Source organism: Phacochoerus africanus, chromosome 15, assembly GCF_016906955.1.
Source record: "Phacochoerus africanus isolate WHEZ1 chromosome 15, ROS_Pafr_v1, whole genome shotgun sequence".
Lineage (NCBI taxonomy): Eukaryota > Metazoa > Chordata > Mammalia > Artiodactyla > Suidae > Phacochoerus > Phacochoerus africanus.
In genome coordinates this window covers 86,297,534-86,311,620 of record NC_062558.1, presented here as the reverse complement: position 1 = coordinate 86,311,620, position 14,087 = coordinate 86,297,534, and the positions used below count along the sequence as shown (strand labels likewise).

The following is a 14,087-nucleotide window of genomic DNA, read 5'->3' as shown; positions in this document are numbered from 1 at the left end:
ATGCCACGCAAGGAGAACAGGTGGCATTTGCTCCCCAAACTCTAAACTCCCTGAAGGGTTTCAGAAAAGCATTTTAAAGGCAAGGCAAAGGAGAAGTAGTTGATTCTTGGTGGTTGGTTGTTGCAAATTTCTTTGAGTCAGAGCCCTTTGTTTTTGCAGCTGTTCATGTGGGTCACAATGTCCCTGTAAACCTCCAACAAGAGAGATGTTATTCTCTGTTCTGCAACTTTTTATCTCTCTATGAATGGGAAAGTATTATACCCTTAAAGGTCAGAGCCTTTAGAATGGGATATCTTGTGTATTTCAGGCTCTAGACAACATTCTTACCTCTAAACAAAAGCAACAGAATAACAAGAAACAGATCTAATATGGACTCAGATTTGTTCTTCCCTATTTCAGTACTAGCAATATAGTTAATGTTTATTGAGTGCTCACTAAGGATCAGGCACTGTGCCAAATGATCTTATGATGATTCTTACAACTCCATGAGTTAGATTCTATCTTCCTTTTCATTTCACAGGAGGAAACTGAGGCTCAAAGCCGTTAAGAATGGGCCTGAGATCATGCAGTGATTCATGGGTAGAACTGGAACAGAAGCCAATCTCCCACCTCCCGGGCTCCTGGTCAAGCTGCTTATTTTACTCTGCAAATGTCCATTTCCCATGCCCTTTCTTTCTTTGCTCCCCACTTTTGTCCAAGCTTTAGCACCCCTCAGGGATGAGCTGACAGTTCACATCCTCCTGGAAGCCTTCCTTGATAACCCAGTTTTCACAGTCTTCCCTGTTTTTCCCAATTTCTATCTTGCTTTACTGCAACCTATGTCAGACTTTTTTTTTTTTTCATATCTGCAAGATCACAAAATATTCAAGGGAGGAAAGAAAGTCAGGACGGGCCTGTGAATCAAGGGTCGAGTTTAGGAGAGAAGGGAAGGCATCTCCAACAGAATGAGGAAAAGCCAGAGATCAGAGAATGGGCAAGGCTGGCCTTTTGGTTTGGGAAGCAGGAGATACAAGGGGGAAGCACTGAAAAAATATTGGCTGAATTGGAAGAGAGGAAGGGATGGGAACCAATAGTTCCTGGAAGCCAATACTGTTAAAACAGAACTGGCACAGGCATTTTATATGTGTACTGGGACCACAGATATCTGCCTTGGTCACACCTCACTGGTGTAGGTTTGTCTAGACCCATGGGTATGAGGAGCTGAGGAACCTTCTGGAAAAGCCACAGGAGGAATTCCTGTCATGGCCCAGTGGTTAACGAATCCGACTAGGAACCATGAGGTGGAGGGTTTGATCTCTGGCCTTGCTCAGTGGGTTAAGGATCCAGTGTTGCCGTGAGCTGTGGCGTAGGTCGCACATGCGGCTTGATCCCGTGTTGCCGTGGCTGTGGTGAAGGCCGGTTACTACAGCTCTGCTTAGACCCCTAGCCTAGGAACCTCCATATGCCACGGGAGCGGCTCAAGAAAAGGCAAAAAGAAAAACAAACAAACAAAACAAAAACCAAAAAAAAGCCACAAGAGCCAGGTAGGGCACGCAAGGCCAGAGAGCAAAACCTTGGAGTCAGATGTTGAGAATCAATGAGTACAAGGTAGTATCTTCAGTGAGATGAGTTTGGGGATAGGGGACAGTGGGTTAAAATGGACAGGTCCTTCTCTAAAAGCTCTGGGACATCCCGCTCTGGGACCCTCTTCAGAGTGAGACAACTTGAGGAGGTGGGCACTCTCTGCCCTCATGCTGAGACATCTCGTGCCTTTTTGGCATTGGTGGTTATGCCCAGAAAGGCTCAGCTCAGAGAGCAGTGACTGGAGACTCAGGGTGTCTCAGGGAGGGGGTGCTGTCAGAGTTCATGAGCCCGTGGGAGTCACTTTTGCTGTCGCCCCCAAATACCTGGATCTTCCCAGCACCCCTACAAGCAGGTACTGGAAATGCCAGTGAAACTGGCCACTTACTACTTTCAAGAAAGCTTTGAGGCATTCCCGCTGTGGTGCAATGGGAATGACGGTATCTTGGGAGCAGTGACACAGCTTCCATCCTTGGCCAGGCATAATGGGTTAAGCGTCTGCTGTTGCTGTAGTTGAAGCTTAGGTTGCAACCGTGGCTGGGATATGATCCTTGGCCTGGAACTCTATATGTCACAGGGCAGCCAAAAAAGAGAAGAAAAGAAAAAGAAGAAGAGGAAGAAAAGAAAGCATCTGTTCTGACAAGGTTGTCAGGTTCTGAGAAACTTGGGTTGTTTAATTCTCATAAACACCATGAGTAGAGTAACATTACTTCTCTTTGACAGATGAAGACAGAAGCTGTGAGAGACCTATCCAAGGTCACAGCCTGTAAATGGAAGTGCTAGGATTTGAACCCAGCTGGCCTGACCTGGAGCTTAGGCTCTTTCTAATGCCTCTAGCATTTTCCTCTTATTGCCTTTTCACTATAAGATAGTGTCACTGGACAGAATTCCCAGTGGCCCTTATTAGAGGCCAGGGTCTGTCTTCATCACCTTTGAGCCCAGGCACCCAGTGGGGTCTGTGCAGCCACAGCGTGGCTGACATGGGGCAGCCTTATAGGTGGGTAGCTCTACTGGCTGGGCCAGCAGCCCCTTGCCCCAAGGTGGCTGTCCACCTCTTGCCTGGCCCTGGGTGCTCTGGGACTGGGCTGTTTCTATGGAAAGGGATTCCCCACCCCCATCTTCAGGGCTGGGTGTTTCCAGGAAGCAATAAGCCGTGAGTGCTGTGGCCGGGGCTCCCCTCCATAATCCCCAGCCTGTCTGTGTTTATCCGATGGCTTCAGGCGGGGGTGTGGGTAGCCCATGAGCCAGTGGGCAGCTGCTGGGCTTACTGGGCCGTCAAGACAGAGCAGTCAGGGACAGGGCCCTGCCCGGGCTACAGAGGAGCCAGGAGCCATGAGGGTGGCAGTGGGTCTCCTCTGGCTCCTGGCCCTCAGAGGGCCCCCCCAGGCCGGGAGCACCTGCCCCTCTCAGTGCAGCTGCAGTCTCCATGTCCTGGGTGATGGCAGCAAAGCCAGGTATGGCACCAGGTGTGTGGGGGTGGGTAGCTCAGCCCCCAGGTCTCTTGGCTGGGCTGGGAGGGGTTGGATGCAGGGCCCTCAGACTGAGGCCGGGTGAGACCCCAATCTCCCTGGCCCTCAAGGTCCAAGGGTCTTATGGGGCTAGTCTGTGCTATGTTTTCTTCCAGGCAGCAGGGTGGGGTTCTGCTCAGGTGGTAGCAGGTACCTTTCCACTTGGAGCAGGGATGGGGCACAGATGCGTCAGCTCCAGGAAATCCTTTCTGAGTCCTCCTCCAGGATCCTGTGAGAGGAACCCTTGTTAAGGGCACAGGAATGCTCCCCTTACCTCTTTCTTTTTCTCTCCTTCCTTCCTCTACCTCTCCCACCAGCCTCTATCTCACCCACCCCTTCTTTTCTAGGCCTCTTTTGTTCTCTTGCCTCACCTCCTGGGGGCACCCAATCATACTCCAGGTATTTCTTCCTACCCCATCCATGATGGAACCACCTGCCTCATGCTCTCCCTGCTCCAGGTATCCCCTAGCCCAGCCCCCAGAAGCCTCAGCCTTAACCCCTTTCTGTGGGCTTTTGCAAAGGCAGAGAGTACCCATTCCAGTGCAAGCAAGTGCCCCTCCACCCTTAGCCTCTTTAACTTTCCCCATCCCTCCTCTGATCCCTGAAAGCATTTCCTTCCTTGCTTTTTCCTCTTTCTGGTCTGTTCCCAAAGTCACCGTGGTTTGTGGACCCTTGCTCTTCCCCCATGGCTCATTCCCTGTCTCTCTTTGGCAGTCATTAAACTGTCTTTTTTACCTCTTTAGTTCATCCATTACTGACCTCTGTATTTTCTAACTTTCTCAAGGATTTCAGCCTCTGGCTTAGGGTCTTTCCTACCATCTTTCCAGCCTCCTGGAATTTCATTCTCTCTCTCTCTTTCATCTTAGATGGGTGTTGGGGAGCCACTGATAGTTTCTAATCAGGGTAGCAATGTTATCAGTGTGACTCTTTCAATGATCTTAGCAATGGGGGTCAGGCTGATTGAGTCTGGGTGCAGGCAGAGAATGGAGAGGCATCTCCAAGAAAGGACACTCCATATGGTCTGAAGAAAAGAGCTCCATTTCTGGTCCAAGTTTGTTATGCTCCAATTCATATGGGCCATATGAAATAAGAATCTCCCCAAGAGAATCAGGGCTGAGCCCTGAGCAGTTCAGGAAAGAACCTATGGCCAAGGAGAGTGTGACAAAGAGCCTCCTGTGCAACCTATAGAGAGCACAGGGCTCAAAGTCACACAACATCAGCAGCAGAGCTGGTCCTAAAAGCCAGAGCTTCAGTTCCATTTCCAGAACTCTTCTTACCTGATGATGCTGCCATGGGCAGGGACCAGGGAGGGCTTTTGATTGCAGGTTGGCTTTAGGATGTAAAATGAAATTCCAGAGGCTGTTTCCAGGGCCTCTAAATTCAGCTATTGGTCATGCTTTCTCTGAAGCTAGACCTCTCACCACTGGTTCTACCTGCGTGACAGTGCCCCGCTCATATGCACTGGCCCATTTGCATGGAGTGTCCTATGCTATGAGGGGAGCGAGGTCATGCAAGGCTATAGGGGACCCTGAAGTCCTCACTGGCCACGGGCACAGATTGTACAGGCAGACTGAGGCTCCTTCTGCATCTCAGATGCCTTCCTTAGCACCATCTCTAAAGGGCCTTTTGGAGGCCCAGCTTTTGCATCTGAGCAGCCTGGTGGACCTTTTTGTGCTTTCTGTGTCATGAAGAGAGTGTGTGTACTTGTGGGTACTGGAGTTTCAAGGGGGGATGGGGAAGGTGAGTCTGGGCACCTGAACAGATATGTCTCCATGTCCTTCAGGCCCAGTTTGCCCCCTCAGGACCTAGGCTGTCAGCTTGTGCTGGGCTCTTATTGGTTTCTTTAACCCCTCTTAACCATTTTCTCCCCCTTCCAGCGCATGTTTTCCCATCAACTCCCTTTCTCCCACCAACATCCAGACCTTCCTTCCTACAACACCCAAGCCTCTATTATCATTGACGATATCATTACCTCCAATGCTTTTTCTTCCTTAGCTAGATTATAAGCTGTAAGGGGAGAAGGGCTATTGAGTCTGATAGACTTCTGAATCTCCACAGCACCCATCCCTCAGTAGGGGTTCCACGTACAGCTGAAGAATGGAATACGTGGGTGGAAGTAACTGCCTTGTGGGCACCATTGATAAAAACAAGCCAAAGCCACTGACTTTGAGTAGAGTTATGTGAATTAAGCTGAGGGATGATGCTAGAGTGTGTGTGTGATGCCAGGAAGAATGTTCCTGATATGATATGAGCAATACATTATGAAAGTACAAGAGAATCTCCCTTACTGAAGCTCAGCAATACCTCCAACCCACTCCCCTCCTTCAGCGTGAGCAGATAAGCCCTAAAGATGAAATGGGCTGCACAAGGGCTGAGTCCCTTGTGTGCAGCCTCCAAGTTTTATTCTCTTGAGAATCTTTCCTTTTTACTACTTATATATGTGCTGCTCTCAGTGATGGTGTGTGATACAGCCCTGCATTGTAGGCTCCTTGAGGGTGAGACTGCTTCCTGTGATCCCTCTATCCTCTGCTTTAGAACAAGGTTTAAGTTACTGTTTGGACAGAGGGAACATTGGAAGGAGCTGGTAAGGCTGACCTGATGTACTTACAGTATGGGATGCAGTGCTGGACCCTAACAGTGGTCAGCGGCAATTGGGCTTCTACAAGTGACAGGTACCCAGAACTGGTACACACATGACCGCATTTAAACCCCTAAATCATCCTGCGAGGTGGAGTCTATTATCTGGAGGAAATTGAGGAAAATAGAGTTTACATAACATACTCAAGGATACACAAGCAAAAAGTCCAGAGGTTAATCTAGCCGTGGAGCTGCAAAGTCCCAGCTTTTAAACACCTTGATCATCTCATGGTCCCTCAGAGTCTGGAAAGATTTGAGGTACCCTATGTATGGCTTCCATTTCTGATACCTTTGCCATATATATATTTAAGTGAAAAAAAAGCCAAAGCAGTTACAAAAACATATAATTTAACAAAAGAACACTTTTAACTCATAGATGCAATGCAGGAATGCACAAGATGATCTTGGGATTTATGAACAGTATTAATTCTTAGTGCAGGTGGTGTGAGCAGGTCTAGGTCCTTCAGGCCAGTGAGCAAGATCAAATGGCCCTAGTGGGACCCCTGTGAAATGTTCTGAAAGCGAAGATGCACCCAAATAGAGCACAGGAGGCTGCTTGTTCCCTGCCCATCTCCAGGGCCCATCACAGCCTGGGTTTGTTGTCCTGTGTTCTATGCAGACCAGGATGCCTCTTGAAAGGTCAGGAAAGAGGGGGGATCTCCAACGAGACAAGACCTCTGGTCAAATACTGTCGTTTCTGTGACCAGGACTGTGGTGTGCAACGACCCTGACATGACGCTGCCCCCTGCGTCTGTCCCTCCGGACACCTCCAGACTGCGCCTGGAGCGGACCGCCATTCGCAGGGTGCCCGGAGAGTCCTTCAAGGTGCTGACTCGCCTGGAGCAGCTGTGGCTGCCCTACAACGCTCTCTGCGAGCTCAGCGCCCTGATGCTGAAGGGCTTGCGCCGCCTGCGAGAGCTGCGCATGCCCGGGAACCGCCTGGCCACCTTCCCCTGGGCAGCGCTCAGGGACGCCCCCCAGCTGCGGCTTCTGGATCTGCAGGCCAACCGCCTTTCGGCTGTGCCGCCGGAGGCCGCGCGTTTCCTGGGGAATCTGACTTTCCTTGACCTCTCCAGTAACCAGCTGTTGAGGCTCCCGCAGGAGCTGCTCACCACCTGGGCTCACCTGCAGAAGGGGCCCTTCCTTCCCGGCCACCACGCCAGGCTGGTCCTAGGTAAGAGATGGCATCCCTCACTTGGAACCACCTTGGTGAAGCCTTGTGGTCTTAGGCAAGTTTACTAAACCTTTCTGAATCTCATTTATTTACCTGGAACATAGAAATCACACTTGCCTTCTGGTTTTGAGTGAAGAGAGAGAGAGGCACACATTGGTAGGTAGGTTTAGGAATTCAAGCTGCTAGCCAGGCTGCTGCAGTTCAAACCCCGGCTCTGCTGCTTTCCCCTGTCCCATGAGGGGTTGGGAACCATGGTAGGGCCCTGCTGTAGGATGGGTGGAGAGTATCAGAAGAGAGGCCTCTTGGAGCTCCCGCTGTGGCGCAACAGGATCGGCAGTGCCTAGGTAGCACTGGGAAGGGGGTTTGATCCCCAGCTGTGCACAGTGGGTTAAAATCCCACATTACAGCAGCTGCAGCTTAGGTCGAAACTACAGCTGGGATCTGATCCCTGGGGAGGGGGGAGCTCCAAATGCTGAAGGGTGGCCAAAAATGAAAAAAAAAAGAGAGAGAGGGCTCCTGGCAGATGTCCCTGGAGCATGCCTTGGCTCTTATGGGGTCCAGCACTGGGAGCTGGAGCATTCCTAGAGTGGTTTGGGAGAAGTTCCTGCCTTGAGGCCCAGGAGTGTCTCTCAAGGAGAGAATATTTATTTATTTATTTATTATTTTTGGCCATGCCTGTGGCATACAGAAGTTCCCCCGGGCTGGGAATCAAACACGAACCACAGCAGTGACAACACCAAGTCTTAACCACTGGGCCACAAGGAACTCCAAGGAAGGAATGTTTCCTGGAAGCAGGGGAGGGCATTCCAGCTCTGTCTACTCTACAGACTTTTTCACCTGATAGAGGACATTGTATAAGGTAGTACTTATACGGAAAATATTGTTGTTTGTTCGAAAATAAAATTTGAATATCCTTTTTATATGTATATATAATATATTTATATTATTTATATGTAATATATATTTATATTATTTTATATATGTATAGTATCTTCTTATTGCAATTGCTTCTCCCTCTCCTAAAAGGTAGCCACTGTTATGTTTATTTGCTTATTTCCTATCTTTTATAATACATTTGCATACACATGCATATACATAAAAACATGGACACAGAAATTTTAGCTGTGTGTTTTTACATAAAATTGCATCATATTGTACATATCAACCAGTACTAACTTTTTTTATCCAGCAATATGTCTTGGAGATCTTTGTAAATTACTACAAATGGATCAACTTCATTTTTTAAAAACTATGGCATAATATTCCATCATATAGTTATACTAGGGTTTATTTAGCCATTCCCCCTTTTATGAATCCATGGATTATTTCCATTATTTTGTTAATGTCTATGATGTCACATTCTTGACAATGCATCCTGGTGCATGGAAGACAAATATTTCTCTAGGATAAGAACTGGGAAGTGGAAGTGGAATTGCTAGGTCATGGAGCATATATGTTGGATTTTTTTTTTGCTTTTTAGGGCCGCACCTGCAGTATATGAAAGTTTACAGGCTAGGGACTGAATAGGAGCTGTAGCTGCTGGCCTATACTGTGGCCACAGTAATACAAGATCCGAGCCACATCTGCGACCTACACCACAGCTCACGGCAATGCAGGATCCTTAACCCACTGAGCAAAACCAGGGGTCAAACCTGCATCCTCATGGTTCCCAGTTGGGTTCGTTACCACTGAACCATGACAGGAACTCCCTGGATGTTTTAATATTAATCACAGTCTCGAAAGTGGCTGGGCCAATTCTCATCCCCACCAGTAGTCTGTGTGGCCACCCATATGTGTGTTCACTCTGCAAACTTGTTTGAGTGCCAGTCAACGTGTGAGCTCAATTCTAAGTGCTGGGGATACAGCATTGAACAAGATGGATGAAAATCAGTTCCCCAGTGAAGCTAACAAAGTGGTCAGAATGTTTAACATTTGTCAGTCTGACCAGTGCAGGTTTCATTGTCTGTTAATCTTGGCACTTGCATGAATTCTTGGGGGACTATGTTGAAATGAGGATCACTGAGGTGGTATCTGTTGAAGCCAGATAGCTCACCACCAGAGCTGGGCAGTGACAACTCTACATCTTGGGATGCAGATGTATTATGAAATGCACTTAACCGGTGACACAGGGTAGCAATCAACGGGCTGGGGTTGGGGGTGGGAGAGGAATGGGTGCTAGTGCTCAAAACGACCAGAGAGTCATGGATGTACAAGCAGGTTTTACTCCACCTTCCCCGACCCTTGATATTTCCCCTTGCAAATATATGTATGTAAATATATACTTTGCTATTGATTTTACACTATCAAATTTAATAACAACCCATGGAGGATAGAAAGGACATCACATTAAATGCATTCATTTTATATTTTAGAAATGCAAATATATGAAAAGAAATTGTGTCTTAGAACTGAGGACACACAATACCTCTCTATCTCTAGAAGGTCCTTTGACAGGGTAGGTGCAGTGACCTGCTTTCAGCTCTATGGAGATGTTTATTTATTTATTTTTTTAGGGCTGTGCCTGCAGCATATGGAAGTTCCCAGGCTAGGGGTCGAATTTGAGCTGCAGTTGCCAGCCTATGCCACAGCCACAGCAACGCCAGATCTGAGCCAAGTCTGCGACTTACACTGCAGCTCATGGCAACGTCAGATCCTTTAACCCTCTGAGCGAGGCCAGGGATTGAATTTGCATCCTCATGGGTGCTAGTCAGATTTTTAACTTGCTGAGTCACAACGGGAACTCCAAGAGGTGTTCATTTGAAAGTAAAGAGGGCTGGAGTTCCCACCATGGCGCAGCGGAAATGAATCCGACTAGGAACCATGAGGTTTCGGGTTCAATCCCTGGCCTCGCTCAATGGGTTAAGGATCCTGCATTGCCATGAGCTGTGATGTAGGTCACAGACATGGCTTAGATCCCGCATTGCTATAGCTGTGGCGTAGGCTGGCAGCTGTAGCTCTGATTTGACCCCTAGCCTGGGAACCTCCATATGCCACAGGTGCGGCCCTAAAAAGCAAAAAAATAAAGAGGGCTGAGGATATAACATAGGATTTGATTTCCTGGCATCCTCACTCCTGTCCTCCTCACTCCTATCCTTTTGAGCCTGTGTCTAAGGGACCCTTGCTCAAAACAGCCACCCTCTTTGGTGGGGTGATGCTGAACGTGCCACTAATACTGAGAGGACAGGGGTTAAGAGTCAGGGGTTATGAAGTATTCTAGAAATGGATTTTGACATATTGCAGCTATTGCAGAAATACCCATTGCCTGACCTGAGAGGATCAGTCCAAGAGTGGCAGCAGTAACTGCCAATTTTGTCTGTATGCTGTATGGCTTATCCAGTGCTTAATATGATTTATCTTTAGTTATGCTCATAGCCGCCCTCAAAGGAAACTAATGCTATCATTCTAGATGAAGAACCAGGCTTAAGGTTGCATCACTTAGTGAAGCAAGGAGCTGGGTCTGGAGGCAAGTTCTGTTGATTCTGAGTTCAAGATAGGCCTTCTCCCTGGGGGAGAAGAGGAGCTGGGTTGGGGATCTGAACATCTAGGGCTCACCTCTTGCCTTCCTTCCCACCCCCCGCAGGGCTTCAGGACAACCCCTGGGTGTGTGACTGCCGACTCTATGACCTGGTCAGTTTCCTGGAAGGCTGGGCCCCAAATCTGGCTTTCATAGAAGCCAGGCTGAAGTGTGCCAGCCCACGCAGCCTGGCCGGAGTGGCCTTCAGCCAGCTGGAACTGAGGAAGTGCCAGAGTCCTGAGCTCCGTCCGGGGGTGGCCAGCATCAAGTCCCCTTTGGGCACCGCAGTGTTGCTACGTTGTGGGGCCACTGGGGTCCCTGGGCCTGAGATGAGCTGGACTAGGGCCAATGGGCACCCAGTCAACGGCACAGGTATGTGAGCTACAGGGACCGCTGTGCTGAGATCTTGGACTGGGGCGGGTGGGCCAGCATCCCAAATGGAGGGGACAGATCAGGTTTGCAGGAAGAGTGGGATAGGCTAGGCCAGGCTCTTTACTCCCATCCTATCTGCATGGAGTTGAAGGACTCTGCTCAGATGGGGGACATGGGGACAGTGATTTCAATGATGACAATGGCTCATTAACTGGTCCTGTCATATTCCATCAGCCCCTCTGTCAAAGATTGGGGGCCTACCCTGACAGGAATGAAACTCTGGCTTTTTGGTAGAAGATGCTATCTTAGTAAATATACTATGCATTATAGTACAGTGGCTATGAAGCCAGTATCACTAGGAGTAATTAATGATAGACATTACCAACTATTGAGCTCTTCATGTATTAAATGTATTATGCACATAATGTCATTGAACTTTAAAGAACAACCTGATTCTCCTTCTCATTTTGTGTATAAGTAAACTGAGGCTCTGAGAGGCTAAATGCTTGGTCTACATCACACAGCTCATATAAGGAGTTGCTGAGACTCCTTAGCCTGTGCCCTTTGTGCTGGGTAGACCAACATGGTTCATCTCTGGCACTGGGTGGGGGGTTTGCAGGAGTCATGGCCCACCTACATGCAAAAAGATGGTGGAGGAGGAACAATTACTCAGCATCTGACCAGAACACCTCCCTTCCCTCCCAGGTTTCTTCGTGTTTCCCCCAACTAGCTTGGCAAGCATTGCTCTAGGACCATGGGTTTAAAATCAGTTTACAAACAAAATTGTGCAGGAGCTTCACTAATGTAAAACAGAAAGTTATATATGGCTGTGATTGAAGGGACAGTGAGGCCAGCGAGGGATGTGCAGAGCTCTTCCAGCTGGGCCTCTGCCTCAGGGTCATTCAACCCACCTTGCCCCAGAGCACCAGCACACCGCCCCTGAGAGGTCAGATCTGCAGAGCCCTAGGGCCCTGAAAGACACAGTTGGAACATCTTAGATTTAGACTTAGCCTCAGCCTGAGTCTCTCCAAATTTAAACCCAGGCGATCTCCATCCCCTTGGCTAATCGAAGAAAAGTTCAGTGAAGCCCAGTCTTTCTTGGGATAACAGGGTCTTGGGCAGAATGTACGTAGTCCAAGGCTTGTGAACTTGGCCCTGTCAGGAATCTTAGGGCAGATGGGCCCATGTGTTCTCCCACATGTGCCTCTTTCCCGACAGTTCACCAGGAGGTCTCCAGTGACGGCACAAGCTGGACTCTGCTGGGCCTGCCTGCCGTGTCTCACCTGGACTCCGGAGACTACATCTGCCAGGCCAAGAACTTCCTGGGAACCTCTGAGACTCTTATCTCCTTGGTGGTCACTGAGCCCCAGACATCCACGGAGCATAGCAGGAGCCCAGGGGTGCTGTGGGCGAGGCCGATTGAGGGGGCGGAAGCTGCCGCATATAACAAGATGGTGGCCAGGCATGTCCCCCACATCCCTGAGCTTGTCCCAGCCACCAGGCCCCCTGTGCCCAACACGAAGGAGCAACTGACCCTCCAGCATCTCCAGTTGGGGGCCCCAGGAGACCACTTGGATGTGCAGGCTGGACCCCAGGAGGCCCTCATGGTGAGATCTCTCAAGGTGGTGGGGGACACCTATCAGAGCGTGACCTTGGTGTGGAAGGCCCCCCAGGTTGGGAACACAACTACTTTCAGTGTCCTCTACACAGTCTTTGGGCAGCGTGACATGCAGCGGGTGGTTGTGCAGCCTGGGAAGACCACTGTCACCATCCGTGGGCTGGTGCCCAAGATCAAGTATGTGGCATGTGTCTGCGTGCAGGGCTTGGTGCCCCGGAAGGAGCAGTGCATCATCTTCTCCACAGACGAGGTGGCGGATGCTGAGGCCACTCAGCGGCTCATCAACGTGGTGGTGATCAGCGTGGCCGCTGTCATCGCCCTGCCTCTCACACTGCTAGTCTGCTGCAGTGCTCTCCGGAGGCGCTGGCACAAGTGCCGCACCAGTGGCTCCACTGAGGCCACAGGTGCCTACGTCAACCTGGAGAGGCTGGGCCACAGTGAGGACGGCTCCGAGGAACTGTCCCAGCACAGCCTCAGCGAGGCTGACAGGCTCCTCTCCGCCCGTTCCAGCCTAGACTCTCAGGCTTTGGGGGTCAGAGGGGGTAGACGGATCAACGAGTACTTCTGCTGAGGGCTGTGCTCCCCCTACGCACACAGATGCCTAAACCTGCTCCCCCTCTTCCGCTCCCACAGCTCACTGACACCCGAGTCCATGTTCACCCACTCTTACCCAGTTGGGTACATGCTTACTCACATATTTATACACAACAGCTAATGCTTATATAAGCACTTACTATGTGCCAGGAAGTATTTTAAGTGCTTTATATACATTAACTCATTTAATTCTCATGACAACTCTTTGTAGCAGGCACCAGTCTTCTCCCCTCTTACCTGGATAGGGAACAGGGGGAGTAAGTAACTTGCCTGAATCAGTCAGTTTTTGCTGTGTAACAAAGGCAAAAATCACAGTGGTATGTAGCAACAACTGCTTATTTTCACATAACCCACAGGTGAGTGGGTTGACTGGGGTGGCTCTGCTCCATGTGTCCTATTTGGGCCCAGGATGGAGAGTCAGTGGCTTCCTGGGGCAGGCTTCCTTCATGGATGTGTCAGATGTTATCAGAGAAATGAGTAAAAACATGCAATGCCTCTTAAGCTCTTAATGCTGCCATTTCTGCCCATACTCTACCTGCCAAAGCAAGTCTCATGGCCAAAACTAAATTTTAACAGGGCAGGAAAGGACTGTTCTCCCATGGAGGTGATGGTGAGGCAGGATATATTTTGCTATGCAGTGATCTACCCTTTATTGCCCACAAGTACATAGCTAAGAATTGGCGGATCTAGAATTTGGACCACACATTTGGTTCCAGAACTGATTAGTCCTTACTACCTTCCTATATTGTGTCTTTTTTTTTCTTGGCCACACCCACTGCATGTGGAAGTACCTGGGCCAGGGATCAAACCCATGTCACAGCAGCAACTCAAGCCACTGCATTGGGATTCTCAACCGGTTGCACCACCAGGAAACTCTTCTGTAGGTGCATTTTGATTACACTTATGTTAACTTGTAGACATTCACACAATCTCTTTATGCACTTGCCACATTTGTACAGTCACACACATACACACACAAAGACACATACCATCCCCTCCCTGTGTACACTTAGAGATTCTAACATTTTTTCCCTCTGGGTGCCATCCTACCTAGAGGTAATCATTTGATCTTCAGTACAACCTGAGGGTTGGATGATGCCCAAGAGACTA

General features: G+C 49.3%; 1 protein-coding gene across 1 annotated transcript; it reads left to right on the top strand.

Annotated features, from left to right (window-relative positions):
- Positions 1-2,816: 2,816 nt before the first annotated feature.
- On the top strand, positions 2,817-13,750 carry LRIT1 (leucine rich repeat, Ig-like and transmembrane domains 1). Its single transcript, XM_047761245.1, has 4 exons — positions 2,817-3,014; positions 6,413-6,879; positions 10,460-10,765; positions 11,984-13,750. Exons 1-4 carry the CDS (start codon positions 2,893-2,895, stop codon positions 12,952-12,954), a joined length of 1,866 nt encoding a protein of 621 aa, XP_047617201.1. The 5' UTR covers positions 2,817-2,892; the 3' UTR covers positions 12,955-13,750.
- The last annotated feature ends 337 nt before the right edge of the window (positions 13,751-14,087 follow it).

Excerpts from the sequence above, each read along its gene's own strand:
- LRIT1 (XM_047761245.1), top strand. The coding sequence starts at position 2,893 with ATGAGGGTGGCAGTGGGTCTCCTCTGGCTCCTGGCCCTCAGAGGGCCC. Across the intron at positions 3,015-6,412 it reads GGTGATGGCAGCAAAGCCAG|GACTGTGGTGTGCAACGACC; the intron begins GTATGGCACCAG and ends TTCTGTGACCAG. Across the intron at positions 6,880-10,459 it reads CCACGCCAGGCTGGTCCTAG|GGCTTCAGGACAACCCCTGG; the intron begins GTAAGAGATGGC and ends CACCCCCCGCAG.